This window comes from Anthonomus grandis, chromosome 16, assembly GCF_022605725.1.
Source record: "Anthonomus grandis grandis chromosome 16, icAntGran1.3, whole genome shotgun sequence".
Lineage (NCBI taxonomy): Eukaryota > Metazoa > Arthropoda > Insecta > Coleoptera > Curculionidae > Anthonomus > Anthonomus grandis.
Genome location: NC_065561.1, coordinates 22268888 through 22294168, shown reverse-complemented (window position 1 = coordinate 22294168; position 25281 = coordinate 22268888). Strand labels below are relative to the sequence as shown.

At 37.1% G+C, this 25281-nt stretch overlaps 1 protein-coding gene across 1 annotated transcript in view; it reads right to left on the bottom strand.

Annotated features, from left to right (window-relative positions):
• The window catches only part of LOC126745695 (glypican-6), a 36596-nt gene that overhangs the window by 1935 nt on the left and 9380 nt on the right, over positions 1 to 25281 (bottom strand). Inside the window, exons 2-5 of the mRNA XM_050453663.1 lie at positions 4562 to 4708; positions 2414 to 2656; positions 770 to 1084; positions 248 to 576 (exon numbers count right to left, since the gene is read on the bottom strand). Of these exons, the coding sequence (XP_050309620.1) occupies positions 248 to 576; positions 770 to 1084; positions 2414 to 2656; positions 4562 to 4708 (1034 nt within the window). The remainder of the gene's footprint in view (positions 1 to 247; positions 577 to 769; positions 1085 to 2413; positions 2657 to 4561; positions 4709 to 25281) is intronic.

The window sequence follows — 25281 nt, the reverse complement described above, 5'->3', positions numbered from 1 at the left end:
TTATTTTATCTCGACGCAGTCATTTTTCAATTTCACTTCATGTTTTACAAAAAAAAAAGTTACTGGGAAAAGGAAAGGTTATTTGTGTCGGCATATGCCCACGCGTTGGAACTGTAATTAAGTCAAATTATTTGTTTTTTGGCTGCAAGACAAAGAAAGTCCAGTTTCAGTTTTAAATAAGGGAATTTTCGATTTTAAATATTTACTTTGATCTGTTGCAACTAAGTATACACCCCAACATACTTACAAGTTTAATATCCTCAATCAACTTATCCAGTGTGGGCGTCTGATCGACATTCTCTTGCACCTTTTTGTGCTTCTTTTTCCCGTGCATTTTTATCGTCTGATAGCGGATCTCCATGTTCGGATTCTCTTCGGGGGGACTCTCGTAACCGGCGGTCCTCTTGGGGCGTTTCAGACCCAACGTTCCGCACCTAGTTTGAATCTTCTGCGAGACTTCCGCTCCAATTTCCTGGAAGTTCATTATGGCCTCGGATATTTTGATGTTTAGTGAACCGACCACCGAGTCTACGTTGTACGGACCGACCAGACGTTCTGCCACTTTATCCACAGCATCTGAAAATTCAAAAATAAAACATTCATGGAAAAGTATTCCAATATATGAGTATTCAAAAGCGAAATGTTTTAGATAATAACTTAAGAGTTTTGGAGAAAGATCTGAATAATGCTCTTTGAACTGATTTTGACTGAGTTGACGACATTTTAAAGCTGTGACTTTTCAAATATTCCGAATAAATTCATTACTTACCCACAAACGTGTCCCAACTATCGCTCAGCTGAATATGATGCTTCAAACAGAGCGTGATAGTATCGGAACAGTACCGAGAACATGCCCCGTTGCCCATTTCTCCCCTACACACTCCGCACAGCTGCATGTGAACGAGCTGCTGGGAGCATTCTTCGCTTAGACGCATCGTAGACATCTCACGCACCACTTCGCCCGCTCTACTTAATGATTTGTAGAGCATCCTGGTGGCCACAAATGAACGCTTCAGAGTGACCGTCAACTTATGCGGCGAATCGCCGAACGGTTTCATTTCTAACATGTGATTGTTGACGCATTCTGCAGAAATATAAACGTTGTTATAAAGTCGAATGGAGCTTTATTAGGACTGCTCAATGTGATTTTCAAACTTTAATCTACTATCGATAAGTAAATTTAAAATATTGATTTTTGACGTAGTATTATCAGCAAAAGAGTGCATTGTCCATCATTCATTGTAGAAGCCATTTACATAAATTAAATTGATAGCAACTGACCGTGACACTTAACTCCTTTGATTCAGAATGGATCATTTGACCCTTGTCATTAACACTTTCAAAATTTTTGCATCAATTTTGTATGTGACATACAGTCGAAGAAATTGCAAAACCCTACTGTGACACCATTGAGATCCAGATAACAGATCACATCCAACAGATGAAAAATCACTTGTATTCTTGGCATACTGAAAACCAAATTAAACGTAAACATGCATCTTAGGCAGAGCGCATATTTAAGTTGCAGCTAATTTGAAGTTTTTAAAACGATATTACAAATGCAAGATTTTTATTCATTGGCCGAGATTTTTGGTTATAACTTGGAAATCTGGAAATATATTCTTATAATTTTCTAAAATCATTATCTGAGGATGCATTATAGGGTAAAAACATTACTCTATAGGTTAACAATTGTTGAAGCTAGGGCAGTTTTGGTTGGGGTGGTTTTTTTTGCTATTTTTATTGACAAATTTTAACTTTTCTTGAGAATATTTTAGGAAATAGTCAGCATATCTTTAAAAGGATTTTAGTCCAAGAAACGTTATTTCTTACCAAACAATTTCGTATGAGAAAGATTCTTGTACCTCAAAAACTTTTTGAGTTAGAGTAAATTTTGTCCCTCAAGGTTTCAGTGCCACCTAATTTGAACTTTCTAGAGTCCTGAGGGTTGTCAAAGATCTTGGATACTGGAAAGATGTGAGCAATTCTTTCAGACACAATCATAATATAAGGCAAGTAATAACTTACTTGTTCTCTTCCTTATTGTGAACTTAAAATTTACATAGTGTGTGAGTTACATGTATAATTTTGACTACCCATTGTTTAACTAACAACTCTTTGCTCGTAGGTTTTTTAAGTCGGTCACACCCTGGAAACTTGTGCAAACATCTCATTTTTTGGAAGACAGTTTGAATCCCTTTGTAATCAAAGGTTTTTTAATTTTAAATTTAATATGTACCATAGGAGATTTATTCTTAAAGATTTCAATAAGTTTAAGATAAAAATCTCTTAGTAGTTATAGATGCTTTCACGGGAAATCAAATTTACATTAAACTGGCTTGCATGATATAACAACCCAGAATTCAATGCAAAAGAGGACAACAAATATAATTCATCATATAACAATACTTACGCATATAATTGTCGTCAAGGTTATACTGAGCGTTGATGACCATGAACATCCTTTGGTAAAGGATACCGAAGAAAGTGTCCATCGTTTCCGATAGACGTACGGTGCCTTTCTTGTAGTAAGTTTCCAGTTCGTTAAAGAAATCCGCGAACACGTCGGAGTTTTGCAAGTAAATTTTCCCGTAGGTGCGCTCGAACATGTCGTGGAATTCTTGTTTTGAGTTGTTCATCATATCTCGAAATATTTCTGGAAATCAAGAAAAAAAATTATTAAACATATAAACGATGAGTTGCTGGTTTGCTTTTAGTTTGATTTAAAGATGGCTACTAGGTCATGGAGCTAACGAAGCTAGTGATAGTTATTGAGGATTGAGGCAATCTTGTGTCCTTTTTATACAATTTTCCAACCTCTCCCAAAGTTAAATAATTACCATAGATCTGGAAATGGATCTGGTCAACGATACTTTTAAGCCGAAAAACCAAGAAATGCCGATCTGAACAACGAACTATTGTCTGAGTACCAGGCTATGCTCGAAATGCTTCCAGAGAAATAACTTTCTTTGGTATCACTGGGGCTTACTGGAGGAGATAACGATAAGTAAGCATTAAGCAAATATTTGCACAACTTGATATAGAACTTGATATAGAATTAGAGTTCTCAGTATAAGGGTGTTCTATAGCCAACCCAGTCGATTGGTTCTTCCACGGTACTTATATTATATCGTTTCACCTTTCTACCTTAACTCGTTTTACATTTCCCGTTAAAAAAATATTAAACAATGCCGCGTGCAGAAATTTTCGCGAAATTTAATAATACATTAAACGTATATTACCCAACATCTAGATGGCCCCAAGTGGATTCCGCCTCTGCTGCTGGGGGTCAGAGGGTCGTTCAATTCTCTCGAAAGTTAATTGCATATTTTTGGAGAGTACCGCGGCGCTGCAACCGCAGTAATTGCCGATCGTATTCGACACGGATCACGAGACGCTTGTGAGTTTATGCGCAATAAAAGGGAGAACCTTGCAATTTGGCGAACGGTCCAGAGTTAAAATATAACATTTATTTAAATTTTGTGTGTTGCTTAAAGCACGATACAACGCTTTGTTTGAAGGAGAAAAGTCACTGTATTTTCTTCACGTGAGATTCATATCAGGTGGATTCTATCTACTTTAATTTTACCAAGGCCTTTGACAGAATTCTCCTTAAAAATGTTGACTGCCAAGCTTCCTGCTTTAGTGCAAACTAGTTGAAGGCATCCCCAACTCATTCAGTTATATCGACGGTTTTTACTATAAAGAGAATTCATGTTTCATTGATGATTGGAAGAAATGATATATTCAGAAGCGGTTGAAAAATCAATGAGAACTCTACCGATGACTCAATTAAAGAAGTAACTGTACATCTGTAATAATTGAAAGAGGCAAGCCTTTAATCATCAATTGGTTTCAATAAATCATCAATCAACTATATACAAGCCTTCCAAATATCTCAAGAAGCTTATGTATTTGCTTATCATCCGACCATTTTCTCAGTTCATAAATATTTATAGAGTTTATTTCATATTTGTGTACCCACGTACGTACGTACGTGAGGATTTATCCCACGCACGACCCTCGGCTATCAATTTTGTCATTTCGCCGTTGTTACTGACAGCTGCTCACACAAGAGATAAAACGCCGCTTTTCGATGTGTCAATACCCAGCATCCATCGGTCTTAATAAGATTTTTACCTTACTCGACGAGATTGACATTATCGCACAGGTTGCCCTCTTAAGATTGATCTTTGGAGATGTTTAATCCGGACAAATAACCGTTCTTTAAAGATTATAAACTTACAAATAGGCAACAATCGTATTAATTGAATTTGTGGGTGTCATATTATTGATAAATCTAAATTAGTTGTTTTTATTTAATTAATAATGGATCAAGCCTGTAATTTTATCAAGCTTGAGTTTTTTGCCTATAAGGCCCTATGGAACCAAGGCTTTAAATATTATAGCCTTGATTAAATATTTAAAAAAAAAATATATTAAATAAAATTTTGTTGCATACAATTGATTTTTACATTCATTTCTTTCATGTACGCTTTGCTCATTTTACCAATTTGCATTTTACGATAAATTAGAATAAGAACGTTGTTATAGTTCTTACCGTCAAATTTCTTAGCTCTAGTCTCCACTAACGTGGCAACCTTCCCTACGGCGTCTTTCACATACTTTTCTATATGCTTTTGACTATAAGATAACATGTTGTTTTCCAATTTTTCATTGCAGCAACTGCCCTCGCCGCACACCAAACCTGAAACAAACAAAGAAACGATTATTAACTTGTCACAAAGCATATAAAAACGATTTTTTGCCACCCCCATTTACCACTTGAAGAGCACCAAATAAAAGTATTTCAATGGCAAATAAGCCGACGAATATGTCCATTGTATCGGGTATTTACGAACGCTTGAACGACATCACAGTCTTATTGTCAAGGGCTCATTCGGGGATCTTAATCTCCACCCGAGCAAAAAAGAATTCTTTGGCACTGGGGTGGTGCACGAAACCCAATACCTTGCATAAAATAACAGCATGCTGGGGCCCTCCTCTTGTCCTCGTCTGTCTGATCAAAAAAAACTTTTCTTAAAGATGCCTTAAAATGGCTCTAGGTACTGGATTATTCATATATTAAAGCGTATAAACTTTCGGAATGGTGATAATTAAAAAAGTGTATAAATGTTTGTCGGCCACATTAAATAGACAAGGATCCTATTTAGTTATGAATATAAATATTAAAAATATATTGCAGTATTGTAACGAAGTAATCAGTTTTATTTTGATCTAAAATATTTTAAATTTATTTCCTTATAATGTTATAGGACAAACGGTAAAAAGTTGTAGGATTTTGCCTATAAGAATGGTCTGCTTTTGAGTGAGTGATTTTTATATTTGACTATTTTCCTTAACTTTAAACAATAAATCAAGGACAAAGTAAAGGCAGGGCCGAAGTGCGAAATTTAATACGCTACCTTAAAAAAAACCAATAGAATAACAAAGAATGAGCAAGCAAAGGGAGGATTTAATATTATATATATGGTGCTATTTAAGTGTCGTGCGGTATCCCGGTGATTCACCACGCCCCGAGGGTATTATGTGAGCCAAAACGGGTAATCTCTCGAATTAAAAATAAGATGAATGGACTCGCGTTGGTGCCTCGGGTGTCGGCGAGGTTCCAGGTAAAAAGACTGGTCTTCTGAAAACCAAGGTGCCGGACCGGATGACCCGCATTCCTAACCAATAAAACGTATAATATCTCTACATTTTATTATGCTAAGTGTGGTGAAAGATAGAAACCTGAACTGACTTGTTAAAAAAAATTAGTGGTAGTGTGTGCACTTAAAAGAAAAAACGAGATGAAACACAGGAGGTGATTAAGTGATCAAACGTGACGTAAAAATAATTTAATAAAAGCCGTCGATTTTGATAGCATCGTATCAAATGGGCGCCGCCATATTTCCAGATAAAAGTGACTGTCAGCAAATAAATAAATCTTAGATTAACATAAAAAACAATCAATATTGATAAATTATTGAAGCGTCCTCAGAAATAGAATGACACATTTATCACATAAAATCTTATTAGAGTGGACCCATTAAAATTGAAATATCTGTATTAAACGAGATTAGGGACACAGATTAACAACGTGATACTAATTCAAGAGAGGAAGTTACAGTTACATTAAAATTAATGTTCCGTAGGCGAGGCTGAAGTGAAAAAAACTCTGCACGGTCCGATAATAATCGATCCAGCTTTAAATTGATTATATAAAACTGTTATATAATAGACTAAATATTTAAATAACTCGCCCGTGGGAGAATATTCGTGGCAGCTGTAGGTAATTCTCTAAAACTCAAAGCAAGAATAATAAACATCCTCGTACTTGGCGGATATTTATTGAAACACTTGTACATATAAAAAAAAATACGCTTTGAACTCAAAATTATTATTACGAAAGTTAACCCACGCTTTCAAATTAGAGCAATCGTAGGTTAAGTCTCCTTTGATGTTTGAACTATTAAATCCTTCAATTTGTGGAAACAAAATCGATTCACATTCCTCAACTAATCCTTGAAAAAGGAACCAATAATATAAACGAAAACCAGTGCTACTTATGGTTAGACTCTGTGAAGAGGATACAAAATTATAGATACAATTGTTATTCCTTCTGACTAACCTGTACGTACCTAGCATCATCAGGTATGAGAGAAAAAGGTCTTATTTTGTGAGAGCTTAACCGTTGTCAGTCGTCCCCTGTAAAATGATTAATGGATCCGCTTACAACCTTAAAATTTTCGAAATTCCTTTAGCGCGTCTGCATGCCAAGCATTATATTATCTACCTGTAGTCGCATATTATCGGAATGACATCATAAATATTATTTTTAAAGTATGAACCTTTTACGATGCTTCTATCCTTCAATGCTCCCTTCTCACTGTTTTCTACCCCTTGGGGCGTTGAAAATTATTACTGCACACGAAAGAGTTCCTGTGGGCACACTCGATAATATTTGAGTGTTATTAAGAAGAGCCTTAAGGTGAAATAATTGTACTCTTTTACTACTATATGGTGCCTACATAAACTATATTTGTTTACTGTTTATTTACATTGCATGGCTTGCCTTAGATTTTAGGTATTTACATTCAAATTCAAATTCAAAATTGTTTATTTTGCCAAAAGTAAAAAAATACATGTATCATTTAGTTACACATAATATATACAGTTGACAAAAAAGGACCAATTCACGATTACAAAAACGGTAACAGTGACCGCTGAGCGGACACCTGCGAAAGGACGCCTTACATTCCATGTAAGTAACATCCTAAACTCAGTCTAATTACATTCAAATGCCTGGAGGAAGCTTCACGGTACTCAAAGGATCATTCGAGGCACTCCAATTGATTCAAGGGCCTGGAATTCTTTTAAAATTGCCTGAAAGAGTATTTAAAAAATTATTCCAGGCACTTAGGATAAAAATCACGGCAACAGCAATGCAAATTCCGCATTAAATGCTAGATAAATTGATCGTTCGTTTTGTTGCGAAAGTGTTCTTCCGCGATACTATATTATGGTCGTGACAAATTACTATGAAGGTCGTATCATACATATCGGTTGAAATATACACGACTGGCCAGTTTTGTTCTTGAGTGCTCATACAACCAAAATTCATATAAGCAAACCATTAAGTTAAGTGAGAACGACAATGTTGCATCGGTCTCCTCTATGTTTAATTTGTGTGTGTAAGTAGAGGACGAGACAGAAACACTAATTCCTTGTGACTTAGACTTGTTAACACCAGAATAGAATTGGCCAGACGTCTATAGAGAAACCTGACCAAGGATTTCGGTATCAAGACAAAGGTTCGTAACATAGCAGCAAGAGTCTAATGGAAAATATTTCAGAGTAAGTAATTACTCAATCTTCTACTCTTCAACTGCTCGCATAAACCTAGTGATATTTTTAATAATGGATGATGAACTGCAGATTGGTATACAGGTAAGATCCCTGAAGAAATTGCCTAATCAGAGGTAGTACCTACTTTCCGACTTCTGCAAGAAATATTGTTTTCAAACGCAAATCTTTACTTGGAACTCAATTGAGTAAAAAATCAGATGATGGTAAAAGGGAACTCACCCAGCACTCGCAAGACCTATGTTAGCCGGACGTATATATATTATACGCATTACATGAAATAATTATCTTATCTCATTAGTTTTGTCTTATTTACAGTAAGATTATTTGAATGTCTTTCTTTTTTTGAATCTCTTACTTGTTGTACTACAAATTATATCCACTGCCCGAGTGAAAGTCAGTTACTCCAAGTATACCGTTTATTAATAATCATATTATTAAATTAAGCGATCTGTATCGTAAATTGCTTTACGGCGGCATGGAAAAATTAAACGCAGGCCACGAAACCGGAGATAACGCGGAGTGATATAAAAACCGACTTTAAACCGTCCAGTTTCGCTTTTAATTAAGATCGCCCTTGGCTTTATATGGCCAGAATGTCCAGTTTTTTTTTGCAGCATAACTTCTTATTCGTAATTTATGCGACTATTAAAATATAAAGTGTCGCCTCAATATATATGTATTTACTTGAAAATAAAGTAATGTTAATTTACATAAAAACTAATTTGTGTTTAAACCCGTCCTACGTTCCTCATCCTGGACCAAGTAAGGAATTAGCTGTATATAGGATTAGTAAATAAGAGAGTGTAAAATTTGGGTATTTTAAAATTAAACTTACGTGAGTATCGACAATGCAATTCATTCAGCGAGCTCCACTATACAGCAAGAGATTGGGAGTACCATGAAACAAAAATGTTTACGATTTACTGTACTGACCCATCTAATAAAGATTAAGTTTACTCACCGGGGAACCTCGGTCCCCTTGATTCAGTCATGCGAACAACCATCAATATAGTTACTTTATGTTTGCTAATAATTTACATATATATCTTCTTTCTTCGACGTCTAGCTAAAATAGTCCCCTAAAATAGTTAAGGCTACCCCAGACGCTCCACTACCGCTAAGCAGTAAGCATCTCAACACTCGGAAACTAAGATAACATATACCGAGATATTAGAATCCAAATGTATTAATTGAGAAAACAATGAGGGCCCTCTATAACTCTGCGCGCTCAAAGGGCATCCCTGTCGATTGCTACACAATCGACCACAACCTGGTAATACCTCGCTAAACAGCGACAAACTCTAGCTATGGACTTACACAACAACAATATAAAATATTACTCACATGTCGACATGATTAACCTGTGCACAAAACAATCACATCCATTCTAATATCCACCTAGTGGATAAACACCACTACACCCTGGTCAACTATGATACATGGATCTTTATAAGCCGAAGTGGTAGCACTCACTGCCTCTTTTACTTTTCTCGGTCTCTCTCAATCTCTGCTTAGTTTATTATTTATGTATAGATTTTCAAGGATGTAAGATAATTCTCGGGCGATTGAGACACTTTTAAGCGAATACAGGGTGTTTATAAAATATACGTTTATTAAATATAAATAATTACTTTAGGATATTTTACAAGAGAGCAAGTTAATCGGACAAAAATAATTTTTTATGCCTGGAATACGCAAAAAAACTATTCCAAAACCGTAGAAAAGGCCAAAAATTTGAACAGATGACTGGAAAACGTTTTCGTATGAGGAAATGTATGCAAGAAGATCAAAGGATTGCTGATGCTCAGACTGACAAACAGACCCATTTCTCTCTTTCGATTTCAAAATTTCACTTATAGAACTGCTAATTGCCATCATTCGGCCATTAATCTTCCATAGGAGCGACACTTTACATTTTTTTCAATATCCAGTGTCACTTTTGTCTTAATTAATTCCGGATTTCGTTATACTGTAAATTGTCGTCCGTGTGAGTCAAAGAGAAAAAAACGACAGAGGCGCCACAAGAAACCCTCTAAATCATCGATTTTTATTCTGTAAACGTTTCGACCAGAAAACCGGTCGTAAAACATTCGAGGGCGACACTTTTCTACCTGTAAAAATCACCAAATACAAAAATGCCACCTTTGAGTCAGAACCGTTATGAATAAAGACGATGTAAGATAAAGGGAACCAACTTAATTAAGGTTAGAATGGGACACCCTTTGCCTGCCTTTTCGGTATTTATGCTGTTTGTTTACGGCCTATGAGATATTAAAGTTTGGGCATTATTTACCCTTTAAGGGGTTTAAGAAATAAAGGTGCTTAAAAAGGTAAAATTGCAGTACCTCTTCGTTTGTGCGCGAAATTCTAATATAATGTAAATTGTATTCTTTATGCTCTCTTAACCTTTTATGAGTGCATCGCATCCTGCTATAGTGATGATAACGAATAGGTTGATTATAATGCGATTAATCAATTACACTTTAATAGCTTTATAACTGCCGTCATTCATAATATTATAATGCCTACATTATCAATCGATTGTTGATACTGCAGTCAATTGCTGCGCGGACAATTGTATCATCTCGTTGCTATTTTTGGAAAAACCTTACTTAAGTAAAAAACGAAACCACTTCATTGGCATAAATTAATCTTATAATAACACAGCCGGTGACTAACATATAAAATAAAAACCATAATTTGCGGTGCGGGTCCGTAAATCTTTGGAAAGACTGCATCATTTTCTGTCTTGTCGTTAAGTTTGCAAAAATTACCATATAAAAGTCGTTTAGGCTGCCTGCAATTTGGAATTATGAACCCATGTGGGTTTTACCATAACGAGACGGCTAATATTATTAACTACCTTGATGATATACATACTGGGAGTGTTAACTTGTCGTTTTATAATCACTAAGAGTCTACAGATGGTCAACTAGGAAAGACGATTAGATTCAATTATTGTTCATAAATTCTATCTCGTCATAATGAAACCTTAAAAGTCAATATAGTCAAAGGCCTTGATGAGGTCATAATATACTTATGTAACGTCCAACTATGGACCGTACTGTCTATATGTATGCTAGTAATTTTTTTGCAACCTGTTAAAAGCTTTGACTGTGTTTCTGCTCCCGTTCAATGGTTATAAACTCAGAGAGTTTTAGTGGAATAAGCAGTTCTTGGGCTCATTCTCAGATGAGCAAGTTCTCTGCAGAGTTGTGGGATACAAAAGCTTACCAGCTTCAATTTACTTAACGTGGTTAATGAATACACATTGACAATACTTTATACTCATAACGATGATTATTCACATAAGCAGTCAACCAAGAAATCAAACAATTCCAATGATAAATGTTCAGTTTACATTTCAACAGTCATTGAGTTCATTCAACCACAACAGGACGACTCTAAAGTGACCAAACAAACATTTTTTTTCTTAGGATCTCCGTCCGTTCTTCAAATAATAGATTAAACAACGATCTTCTCACAATTAGCTGGTCTGACTCGAACCCACCTTCTCCGTCTGGCTGTGCTTAATCGCGAGATGGTGTACAGGTGTGTTCTTCTCACGACGGTTCTTAGAGACCATTAGCAGTGAACCAAAACATTTTTTTGTTGTATTCATTTGTCAATAAATTTATTACAAAAGAGTTTTATTCATTAGGGTGGGTGGAACGTGCTAAAGTTCCTTATTATTAGCAGACGATACTGGATGCTGAGAGAACAAAGTCAATGACTCACCAAGTTTTTAGTTCATACAAGTGGGCCAACGATGTCGTTAGAAGGGCGAAGCACCATTTCTATGAAAACAAAGAAAAGATTTATTTGGTTTGTTTCTTTAATTTGTTCAGTCTTTTTGCGTAGCAGGTCGAGCTTTAATAATTATTTTCTCTAGTCAATAGAGTTTATGCAGATGACACCAGTTTGATCTCCTTTAGTTTCTGAACCCTAGGTGATTCGGTCAAGTCGCACTCTCGATAACATTTTCACGTTTCATTTAAACCACTCACTATTTTAAAATTCAACCCATCACTTTTATTTTTAAGTGTTTCGGGCGTGTTTTACGAGCAAACTCTTATGAATTTTAATATTATCTCTTATACATGACGTTTTTCTTGCCTATTCATCAGACGTGACGTGTAAACGTTGAAGATTAAGGTGAAAATAATAACGCCATTACCGTGTACCGTGCATTCCCGAGCGTATGCTCCATAATCAGTAATCATAATGTTTATGTCGTGAACTGGAATGTTTTCTTTATGTCTCAGGTGTGTAAACTGTGTCCAACGGTTTTTTTTTTAATTCATTCTTTTAAATACGCCCTTCGGCTCTCTGAAGTTCTTCTGAGATGATCAAAGGGTAAAATAATATACAATAGACTTCGCATGCTTGATTAGATTAAAAGCTATCTAGCTGCGATATTAAATTAAATTTGTAAGCAGAAGGAGGCTTTATAGATGAATTTGACTTTATTATGTAAAATCAGCAGCTGCTTATTTTGATTCATCATTTCCCATGTTAGTTTTCTTTTAGGTAAGTAATCTTGCTCATCAGTCAAATTTGCAACCGTTTGCTCATGCTTATAGCTACAGAGTCCCGGGCAGTACAAAAAGTATTAACTCTTGGAGGGCAGCTGATGTAAATCATTTTGAACAAATTTCACTACTGCTGATGTTCTTTAACATCTTTTAATTGGCTAACTAAAGGTTCTTCTTTGTTTATTTTCATAAAATCCTCTAGAAACCTCTTGTAGTGTGATCAACATTTCAGGGGTGTCTTCACAAATTGTCAAGTGTCGTATTTGATCCTGACATATTGTTGATGGTCGAAGTTTACTCTTTGAGCTCAATACCTGTTCCACACACAAATGAGACCAATTTATTTTCTGCCTTAACTCAAGACAAGACATGTGATCCTTATTGCTATATGACTGTGAACAGGTCGATAGGTTTATTGTGGTTTTTACAATGTGTCTTGTTTCTGATAGAAGTGTTAGTGGTATTAGAAGCCTGTTAGTCTATATAAATACTCATTTAGAAGAACCTTGAGGCCTGCTAACAAACGAACTAATTTATCCGCTTTCCGAAAATAGCAACCCTAATTTACATGGAGTCCGAGGCGCGAGTCAAGACAGACGTGGGAGGACGACCGATCGCCGCAGAAAAATTCCAATCTTCGACGAACCGATACCGATAAATAAAAATTTGAAAATAATTCGGACGCACGATGATATCGAGAAAGAGAGTTCTCTCCGCAAGGTGCACGGAATGCGGACCACAGCTGCTGACGGCCCCCGTGGCCCCAAAGAACGTTAAAACAGTGACCAACCGGGTCCCGGTGCATAGAAACAGCGGACAAAATGTTAAACCGAAGACATTCCACCGTTTATTTGCGACACTGTTAACCGAAACCGCGGTACACGCACGTTTACCTTACAGCCCCCATCTTAAACATTCTCCATTTTATTACTCATACCGTCTTGTGATTATTTGCACCTTGTTGTGGGGCTGGTAAGATTGGTTTTTCTTATCGTCTCTATTTATATTGCAAGAAGTTACTTCTAAGAAATTTACATTTATATATCAGTTGCTTTGCCTGTCAGGGAAAAAGTGAACCATTTTGTTGGTCGCCAAAAAGGCTCTTTCTAGTTCTCAGTTTGCGGGATCACGAAGGTATAAAATGATGTTTTTCCTGTCTAATTAGATCAAAAAATACAATGTCTATAATATGATTCAGACAAGTAAGCTTTAGTAAAGAATCACAGGAGTGAAAATGATGAAAAACGTGAGAAAACAAACTCGGTTCGGCTCAATCCGTTAGTAATTAATTTGTCACCACTCCGTGACAAATAAATAAATCGATTTTTTTCTCATTATAGATTTGTGAGCGTTTTTACGTTCTTCGGCAGTGACAAAATAACTATTGCTTGGGCACCATTAGAAATAGATAGAGAGGAGAGATACAGTAATTTAAATTTAAGTCAATATTAATTAATTGATACAAAAGCAGGACGATCCAAAAATAAAAGTGCTGAATTCCAATTGCTTGGCCCAGAGAGGTAAGTTTGCTCCCACGGTCAGGTCTTCGACGATTTTGCAACAGACCCCTTTTAATTTTATAGCCACGGTGCGTGGTTCAGCATCGAGTCATATTTTTAGCGTTTACGAGTATATTCCAGGTGTCAATTAGTGCCAGTCGGTGAAGAATATGCGCTCGTGCAAAGTAACAATGATTATTAGTATGTTGGGTCTCGTAAATCCTTTTGTTTCTTAATATTTATTTGCTAGCTTTACTTACTATTCTTTTAAGGCCACGATGTTGGCAAAGAAGTTGCTTAAGCTGCTTCCAACGAGACAAAGCAACGCTGAGTAAATATAAAAATAGAAGGCGAGGCATATTCTGTGGTTGCCTGAATTTGCCATGGCGTATAATAGAATAATTATCATATTACAATGCCGCAACTTGTAATTATAGCCTTAATATTTGTAAACATACCGGTGATAAGATAACAGGACACCTGGCTTAAAGGGATTCAGGAAATGAGATCCATCATGGGTGATCGAACAATCATTTTCATAGTAAGCTTGTTGACTTTAAGAAGGTAAGCAAATAATGATGATAAGATATGTACATCGTATTTAACGAAAACATCTGTGACTACTGAATTTTCCCAAGCTAAATAATAATCTTGTAGGTTACATGTTGATGTTGTGATTTGATTAAGTCGTTTGACCTTATCAGTCACAGTTTGCCGCTGCCCAAACTTGTTAGAAGATTACAATGCAGACTGCAGTGATTCTTTATAACTTAGCTAAGGCATTTGGCTGTGTCAGTTCTAAATAACTGCTGCTCAATCTTCAGGTCTATTCTTTCTAAAAGTAACCCTAGAGCGAGCTTTCGAAAGATCTTAATGCACTTATGGAACCGGCAGTGAAACTCTTACATCCATTTCTTTATGAACAGATTTCTCTGTAATGAATGCAAAAAACTCACTCGCAGTTGATGATCTTCATCTCGACATTCAGCATCATCTTCATAATAAAACTCGTAATTTTTCCCATTAAATCCGATCCTGTAACATCTTCATAATTTTTAACCGGAGAGTGACCGTCTTTGATTAAATTTGGGTGCGCGACATCATAATTAATATTATGCCGACGTTAATGCGTCCGAACGTATAATTTATTAGTAAACATAAAAACCGCAATTAATTAGCCTTTATGTTGTCTACGAGTTATTAATTTTGACTGCTCGTTATTTAATGTAATGGGTCTAGAATATTTTTTTTGTTTATCAAATTAAAATGGTGATAATAAATTAGACAAATATACAGGTTGTGTAACGAAATGGACGACAACTACACGGACCACAGTTGGACGCACGACCCGTATAGTTAAAATCCTATATGATGCCATAAGAGTTCTATTATGAGCAAATTAATCTGATGCGTGCCTCAGTGATGACCTTATGCTGCCCTTTGTGCATTAATTTCAAGTTTATTCAATTTATACTGATTGTTGCAAGGCCATTGATTGCGTTCATCATTCAATAATAATTGCTCGTCGGTTCCAGTTTCACCTCGAAGGACCGCGAGAGCGTTTAAAACTTTATAGCGCCATTCAGGTACGAGTTGTCTGCGGAGTGGTTGACCGGTGGGTCCATCTCAAATCTCTCGGCCACCACAACCACCGAAGAGCGACCAACCAACCGACACAACAAACGGGTATCGTGGGAGAGAGAATGCACGGCGAAGGCATCCGAGGAATGCCAATGTTTTAGCGCTACCTAATTAGTTATTACCGGTCTGCCCTGGCCTGCCCTGCCCGCCACGGTGTAGGTTCTCCTCTTCTTTTTTATTTTTCGCTTCTTATTGTTTCGTCCTTTTGGGTGAAGTCGATTGTGGACTTTAGTGGCACCGTCAATATTATGAAGTTGGTCACTTCTCCCCTATATATTGGCACTAGAGGAAGTGAGTTCTGAAGATCTCGGTGGCCTGTCTTCACATTTCCTATTTCCAATTTAAATAAGGTCTTAAGCTCAGGACTACCGTGGGTTCTTCATGATCTCAGCACAGGGAGTGGTTCAAGGAGCAGGAGATCAATGCAGTCCTGTCATCATCTGTCCAATCAATCAATCCATTACCTGCAAAAAGCCAGTACAAAAACAATATCAGACGCAGCTGTTCTCCTTGGGATCAGTAGTTTTTGTTGCCTAATCAATATAGTGGTTCTAGCTGAGCACTGTCTTGGCAGTGTATTAAGATCTTAATCTTCTGCTTAACATAAACTTGAACGCTGTAGCTCTGATTTTCAGGCAGATACTGTTTACACTGATTCCATGAAGGCTTCCTACAGAGTATATTATATTAAACGAGTGTTGTGACTGCATTTCACGTTTGCCAGTGAGTGCTCACGCCAAGTATATTGATTTTCATTACATTTTTCCCTCATATATATTAACTGGAAACAAACAGAATCGATTAAGTTGCGTAGGAGCAAATACAGCTGAAGGAAAACGAGTTTCCTACAAGTGTTCCGAACAAATATAAATTAGTAGAGCCAAGTTTACCGTGGTCAAGTAAACAGGAATTTGTTAACTGTTTATTTAGTTGAGGTGAATGGTATACTACCACTGGTCTGTTCACTTTAACACAATAATCTCTCACTTACCGTAACGTCTGTTGTATGTTTATAGGCAGTAATTTCCAATAAAACTTACCTGAAAATTTAAAAAAATCATTGTTAAGTTGCATGTGCGCAGTAAAATTTTTTATAGTCCGAGTTATGAGAGAAAAAGAGCATTAATGAGATGCATTTCCTCGGCAGATCGGCCATAAAACCGCGTGATGTTTAGGGCTCCTGTTGGCCATTAAACTGTTGTTTAGGTTGTACAAATTGAATTTTACGTATAAATGATTTATTAGTTACACCAGCTGGATATTGATCGTAAAATTGGATAAAGCAAAGTGAATATAAACATAGGTCAGGCGGAGGACTAAACGGTTAATTCTCTCTTGGGTATAGGCGGGGCTGAAAACTTGAGCTCACCTCAGACCTATCAGGAATAACTTTCCTTCACCTTCCTTCAAGCGAATAGTGTATCATTTCTTATGAGGACCTAAAATAAATGATAATTTTAGTGAAACATTCGCCAGGTCGGTTTGTCGTGCACGAAAGAACACACATCACGCCTACGAAATCGGTGCCCGCCACATTTTTACCTTTTAGATTAAAACTGAACAAAAACCGCTTTTATGCACTCCATCGCGTATATAAAGATTTTTATCGGAACGTTTAAGTTTAACTCTCTCGCTTTAACCTTTTGTAATTCAATCTGTTCTACCCCGGTTTCATCGTTGAAAATCTGGCTTTCTCGCGATTTTTTTGTGACTTGGAGGTTAAGTAGGTAGTTTAGCCTATAACTGTAAGTCAGTGAACAGTACTTTAGCATAACAAAGGATGCAGGATGGGAAATTTCTAGGATCTGGAAACTTAACTTTAACCTGTGTTACCTCAATTGTTAGGTCATATGTACTATTAATATCAAAATATCGAAATTTGCATTGAATGTAGGGAATTTAATACCTAAGAGGGTCTAACTGAGACTTAGTAAAAGAGGACATGGTCAAAGGGTTTGTGCTCTTAAAACTAGACCTGATGCAAAAGGAGCTCTCATGTTATGTGATCTTTGAAGACTATAACGCTGTAAGTAAGTAATATAAAACCAAATCGTTCTTAATATCTACTAAAGTCTAAATTTATATGATGAAAGTGCGACCTCCAAAATGTGGCCCCTATTGTTTAATCGACATTGTGATTTGTGCGTTGTGCGCCCCCAGAATTTAATGAAGTATTTAATTGATGCCTATAGAGAATAATAATGAATATTAAGGCAACGGTCAAAACTATAGTATGATTTAATTAGCGCACTGATGACCGAATAGTTTGGAATATTAATATACTTGGGAAGTTTTCAAAGGAATTTAATTAATAAGGGAGATCGAAAAGCTGTCGATTACGATTAGTTTAATTTGTAAGTAAAATTCCCTTCTCGGATTTTCATTAGCGAGGGTTTCCATAAGTTTGGACAACCGAGTGAAGTCGAATGGACATGCGATGGTGTGTGGAATTTTTTAATTACACTTGAACAACATTGAAATTCTTCTGTAATATCCGCAGCCCTTGAAATCAATGTATACGTGCCAAGTTCAGACGTTGCCTATACAGTTTCACATTAACTAAGCAAGAAATGAGCACGTTTTAAGTGCGTGTTAAACTGAATCATATTTTCTATTTGTCATGATAAATTTATATTACAAAACGTGGGTATATTGGGAGAGACATTACTGATGCGCACTGGGAGTCGTAGCGGTAGTAGTGTTTTGTGTCTTCTGTAAAGCCTTTAACTGATTACTGTCGCGAAAGCTATAATTGATTCTAATGAATCCTTTGCAGCTCAATTATTTTAGGCAGTCGGAACTAAAAAATAGTACAGCTACCCGGAGACAAAGGGGAGGGGAGAAGTGAGTTGCTCATAAGAAGCTTACATTGATTCCTTTCTATATTTTTTCTCTATGGAATGGACTGCTTTAATTTGGCATAATAGGGATGCTCATATTAATCATGATGATGATTCTTGTAGGTCTGGCAAAGGGTTCTGAAAGGAAGAACTGAGAACATCCACAAATTGTTTGAGTGAAAACTCAACAAAAATAAATTGAATTTTTCTACTTATTACAACTGACGAAGGGCAACAAATCAATGATTAAAGTGCTCCAAATATATAGAGTGTTTATTGCCTTCCTTCGCGTATTAAAGGCTTATAACCAAGCAGCTTGACAAGTGACACATAGGGTGTAGTTCGTTATTCGGCAAGCTTAACCAAGTTGGTTGACATATTAAAAAATTAAATAATCTGACAGTTTGTTAAAGCCTTTTCTAATCAAGTAATTCTGATTGCTATATTATCATAGCCACGATACCGTAAAAATGCTTAAATTCAAACTATACCTCGAATATTTTGGACAAAGCCACTCAAAGACAAACTTACTCAACATGGTTGACAGATTAAATAATTTGACAATTGTTTAAAGGCTTTATTAATCAGCTGATTGGTTATAATCCCAAAGAAGGTACCAGGAATGTGCTTAAATCAGGCCCACCCAAGAAGCAGCAACTCCAACAAACCTAACCGAAGCTTATTATTTTAAACGCGTCGTAAAAATTATATTTAACCTCACGCGGGTAAATCTCCTAATTACTTACGTCGTTGATTTTGTTGTAACGAGGAGGTAAACGATCCACTTGATGGCACAATAACGTGGGCGCTAGAAATAATTTATGACGAGGAACTATAGAGGGGAAAACTCTGGAAATGGTATCGACTGTTTTTCCACACGCATCGTCGCGCCGCTACGGAGTAATCCATTATAATGCTCCCTCCCCCAACACCCCAATGTAAAAATGGACAAACGGCTTTTCTTTTGTCCTCCCTGTTTAGTAGTTTTTCAGGTGCAAAAAGGGAGGAACATTGGTTTTGACGAGAACAAGGAAATATGAATTTAGTGGTAGATTTTGTGGATTCTAGAGTGATTGGCAAAAAGGTCAATTATCGATTGCCGTTAGAAGAGTTTTTTATTATCCTTAAGAGTTTCATCGAAAATACACCTCGTTTCTTGCTGTTCGCGCATGATCTCTCATTCCTGTGTCTTGTTTACAAGTATTTTAGCTTCCGTGATGTCACAGACATTTAGTACAATTGTTAATCAGATCATGAGATCTACTGTTGTTCTCTCTCTGGAATTTCATCTGTGTTTCGAGTGTTCTGTCAAACTATATTTGATGTTCACATCCCTTCTTCTTGATAAGAAATCACTCCCCACCAAGCCACATCGTTGTCATCAAATCTGCTTTCCTTTTTTCAAATCCGCACATTTTCTTATCTTGAGCGATTACGATTGACTGCACTGGTCCTCTTAATAATTTCCGCTAATTATTCGAAAGGGTATTGTGATAATATACCATAGACGTTTATTATGTTAATAACCAACTTGATGGATCTACGCGCCAATTAAAGATCCGCAGGCCTTATCTATACGAGCAACATCATTTTTACGTTTATTTTGCTTGTCCCAAATATAGAATGTACGCTTCCGTCGATATCGCGGCCGTATATTTATACAATTTATTGATTAGTAGCGGTTTATTAGTTTTCGATAAGCTTTCCAGATATCACGGGATTAATACACGTTAATGTTGTATTAGAGAGAGGAATTATCATATTTTTTTTTGCGTGTTCAGGTGAATAACGGTAAAGTAAATCGAGGAACAGACTTTCGATTGGTTTGGTCACATTGTTGGGCGCCAAATTATATCATGAATTGAAATAATTGTCCTACCGACTGCGCCAGTGGTGAAACGGGACAACGGTAAACGCTTGTTTAAAAATTTTAGTGATATGAGTACGGGGGCAAGTGGATAACTAATTTCACGTCGAGAACAAGACTAATAATAAGAATTATAAAGTTATTTTTTGAGCATGAAATTGCCAAATAAAAAGAAGTAAATCTACTCCTTATTCCAAGGTAGTTAATGGGTATCAAAGGCCCTTTGACGATCAAATTAATTGGAATCCATCCAAGCTTAAATTATTTACCGTAATGCATGTACAACATCATAACTTGTAACTCGTTTGCCATAAAAAGAACACAAGAACCGCCGTTTGTTTAACGATTAACGATAATCCGCGAGGAACAAATAAAGTTCAAAACGCCATTCTAATTAATTTTAGATTTAGATAACCGCTATGATGTTGCCTGAGGCTGTCAGATAAGAGAGTTAACAAAATCCTCTAGTGATTATTTTTGTAGAGCACCTTTAGCATACAATAATTGATACAAAAAAAGTTAAGGTTTAGTCTACTATATTCCCTCGCTTAAGTTCTGTTATCTTAGGTTTAATTAAAACCTTTTAATCACAAAGGCATGATTCTATTCAAAATATTTTTTTTTGAAAGTTGCAAAAATAAAACGAACAAATTATAAAACGGTCGTTTAAATATACATCATTGTTTCCTAGACGTCGCGTCATTTGTATTCATTATGCCATGCAAGCTACAGAAAACAATCAGAATTCGAATCTTTCAATGAATAATGAAAAAATGACCGTGTCTATAAAAACGTGGAAGCAAGTTAGCGGGTATAACGAGTACTACTTTAAAAATTATTTTCATCTTTACATTGCTTAATTGCTTATTTTATAGTCCCTTCTAGGTTGTTCTTATATGGGCAGTGGTCATTACATCCAAAACCTTCCATAGATGTTGGATCTTGATTTGGGGATGTTATATTTTCAACAGCTTTTTTTTTTCTGCAAGTGTTGTCTTCCGTTATTATGTGAAGTTTGTTAGCTTGAAGTTCTATTATAACAATTTATTTATGTAGGGTAAAAATGATTATGCCTATATGTTGTGGAGTTTCACATAGGCCCCCTTCTCCAAAAAGGGCATTCTTCGCTATTATATAGTGGAAAATTGCACTTTTGACCCACTTTTAGTCACTTAAATCCCTCTGAGACTCAAGAATCTTTGACGATCGCTATGAAATGACCTCTCACGTTAGTAAAGATCATAATTAAATTAAAAAAGTTCAATTTCAAGGCGATCCTGAACGTTACTCAAAAGTTTAATGCGATCGAAGAGAAAAAATGCTGTTTATACCCACTCCTGGTTATATTTTTTAGAAGGAACTGAAAAATGTAAAAAAAATTCTGGGTGCCGAATTCAATGACAAAACGTTCAATTTTCCGTTTCAGGTATCGTTAGCGACGGCATAGGATTCGGATTAAAAGAAAGTTTGGTATGGTACGTCCTTTTCATCGTGTTCGTATCTTACGCGATGTTACCGCTACCGCTACGATGGTGCATCATTGCCGGTTGCCTATCTGCCCTCGGCCACGTCATCCTGGTATCCGTAAAGGTCTTTTATTTGGGCAGCTATGAGGTAAGTAATATTAATAATAGATTCCTCCCTTCTCATTGTGATATATGGCCAGACCCTCTTTTAGAGCTTTTTCTTATTTGAGTAATAAAATCACTTTGTCTCAAGTTTAAGGTACAGGACAAACCTTTCTTACTCCTTTGAACATTCAACACATTGAACAGGTCAATTAAGAACTGACTTTTCGAGCAATATTTAATAAACTACATAAACGATTTGTTATTTATCGACATTTCCAGGTAATTTTGTATTCCAATTACTCTGGAAAAGCTCTGTAGAGTTTTTCGATTGACTTCACTTATACAAAAAATTTAAGGTAAAGTCTAGTGCAACGATATATTAGAAGGGTCACCCGTCAAAACACCAGCATTGGATGGTGTTTTGACGGGTGACCATTCTAATATATCGTTGCACTGGACTTTACAAGATAAACTTTTGTTACTCCCTGGAATATTGGTTTAATTACTGGTTTCCATTGATCCCTGTAAGGAAACCTTGGATATTAGATGGATTCTTCCCTTCTTAATGTGACTTATGGCCAGACCCTCTTTAAGAGCTTTTTTTTCTTATTTGACTAATAAAATCACTTCGTCTCCAATTTGATTGACCGCGATTGGTGAAATTCCTTTGATAATCTGCCAACTATAAATATCTCCGTTCCCAAACATGTATCTAATTGAAGTACACATCAGATCGTTGGTCCCTTGCTATATATTTGGGACTTATTGGAAAGATTATCTTGATGGTTTCTACATAATCCATCAGTCGGTATTCCTTGCGAAAGGAACGAAAAATTACACAATCAACCGCATGAAATCTAAAACTTGATCGTTGAACAAAAGCGGATCAGTTATAGCGTGAAAAATTACCGAATTGAGGGCGCTTTTCGTGTGTTTTCTAATCGATAATTTTTTACTTTGTCATAGACTAATGGAGCCTTTAAAGCATTCAAAGAGCTTTCTGAGGGTTTAGCTATTTTGCTTGTTCAGGCTCTCTATATAAGGTATAAATTACTTTTAAGAGTAAACGATAAATTAATAAATGTAATTCCGAAACATAACTTTTTAGTCTGAAAATCCCAATTGGCTACTTCAGACGTATTGCGCCCTTTTTGTTCTTTAGTGCCGCACTAAATTGGAAACTTTTTATCGAACAAATTAAATTGGATAAAGAAGTTTCATTAGCAAACTAGATCTCGAACTTTCAGGAGTAAACAACAGTTAGTTCCTTTCATATTAGGAAGAACTGTAGAATAATTTTTGACAGTAAAAGATAAGGTAAGATTGAAAGAGCCGCATTATATACAACAAACAGGAAAAATATATGGGGCTCTTAAGGAAAGATATAACCCAGGCACGGAACTCTCTTCTCTGAGTGTTTATGAAAGTTTGTTTAAACTGCCTGAGATAAAGCAAGCATGGAGCAGATAGACTTATGGGATACGGTAAAACAAATATACGGCAAACGGAATGTAAGCAACGGCGATGCCGGAATGCGTTGTCTGTCTGATAGTCCATATATTACCTGACGGTGGGAAATTATATATAGAATATACGAGACGTTTCACATATCTTTCCTTTCGTCGGGGATAATAAGATGTTTAAGCCAGGAAAGAATTTGCCGTACGTACACTATCAGAATATCTTTAGAATCTTCATTTTATTATTATATTTTATCGCCTATATAATATATTTACATTTTCAGATTCTACATAAAATACGGTGCAACAATTCTCGAAATATAAAGAGTCGAAAATCGTTTCTTTTCTATCTTTCGATGGCCGTAGAGGCAAAACTATGTGCTGTAGAAGGAAGTAGTTTTCACTTTACCACTCTAACTTATTATTTTACTTATCGCCAAAATATTGATGTTTCTTTCTGTCATTGGTTTATACAGAGTTGGTCCTCCGTTGAGTGCAAATCACCTCAACTTAACGTCGAAGTGTTCTCTGAACCAGTTCCGCTGTACCGAGTGCACCAGTGCGACCGACCCCGCTGTCCTTCTACCCGACGACCGAGTCTGCCATGGCTCACCAACTAGATGAAAATTCTTCCTTCCTGTTAGAGGACGACGAGGATTTCTCGCAGTTCTGTAACACGGACGAGGAAGAAGAAACACCACAAGACGAGGCCGAACGCAAAGCGGATCTGGCCGTTTTGCAAACCACCCCGACAAATCAGGAGGAGTTAACTTACTTCTACGAAGCCCTGATGAGAAGCGTGAAGAAGAAACACGAGCAGGAGATGAATGCCCTCCGCCGGATCTTCCACTCGACAACCAGGGCACTCAAGAGCCGGATAAAGGCTCTTGAGTCCGCCCTGCCGTCCAGGCCAGTCCCGCATTCGAAGCACCCCCTTCAGCCCTGGAAACAGCTGTGGAGTCCATCGAGATGGCCGCACTCCCAGCACAGGAGCCTAGCTCCTGCACTGCGTCTCCAGCAATTCTCCAGGATGAAGACGACGGGTTCCAACCTATCGTCAGCAGGAGGAAGAGGAGGAAGACCTCGGACCCGGTCCCAAAGAACGACGGTCCCAAGAAAAACGCCATCCATCGCGGCACCCGACCAAGCTCCCGCTGCCACCACCTCCACCTCTAGGGCTGGGTTTAGGAACACTCCTCCTGAGCCCAAACCCGAGCAAGCTCCAACAAACCGCAGGACCAAGATCCCTCCTATCATCATAAGGGAGAAGACAAAATTCGAGGAAGTCACCGCCGTCCTGAAGTCCAAAGGAGTATAACACGGCCATGTTGTCAACACTCGCGACGGAATAAAAATCCACCGTCAGTCCATCACAGACTACAGACTCAACCAGGATTATCTAGAATCCTCAAAAGTCGTCCTCCGAGGACCCTTCGAGCACTGGTTGGCCGAAAGTATCCTGGAGTACCTGAGGAAGCTAGGCTTCCACCCTCACTCAGCGGCACGATACTTTAACAGGAACAGGCAGCTCACACCACTGGTCCTGGTGCAACTCCCCAGAGAACAGAAGACAATCTTCTCGCTTACGGAGCTACGCGGCGTGAAGATAAGGGTAGAAGCCCAAAGAAACAAGTCCAGGAGAATACAGTTCCACAGGTGCCAGCTCCATGGACAGGCCCAGGCCAGGTGCACAGCGGCACACAAGTGCGTGAAGTGTGGCCAACTTCACGCCTCCGCCGAGTGCACCAAACCACGCGACCAGCCAGTCACATGCGCCAACTGTGGAGGCCCACAAACTGCCAACTACCTGGGATAACCCAGGAATCCGAAGCAGATCCTAAATGCAAAAGCTGCCAAACTTTCGCAAAAACTTTTCGGCACGCAAAGGCCACCCGCTCTTTGCACAAAGTAGCCATTTCCTTAAATTTTAAGAAATACTTAAGTTAGGCAAATAGGCATGAATCTTTTAGATTAACCTGTAACTTATGTTAAATAATGA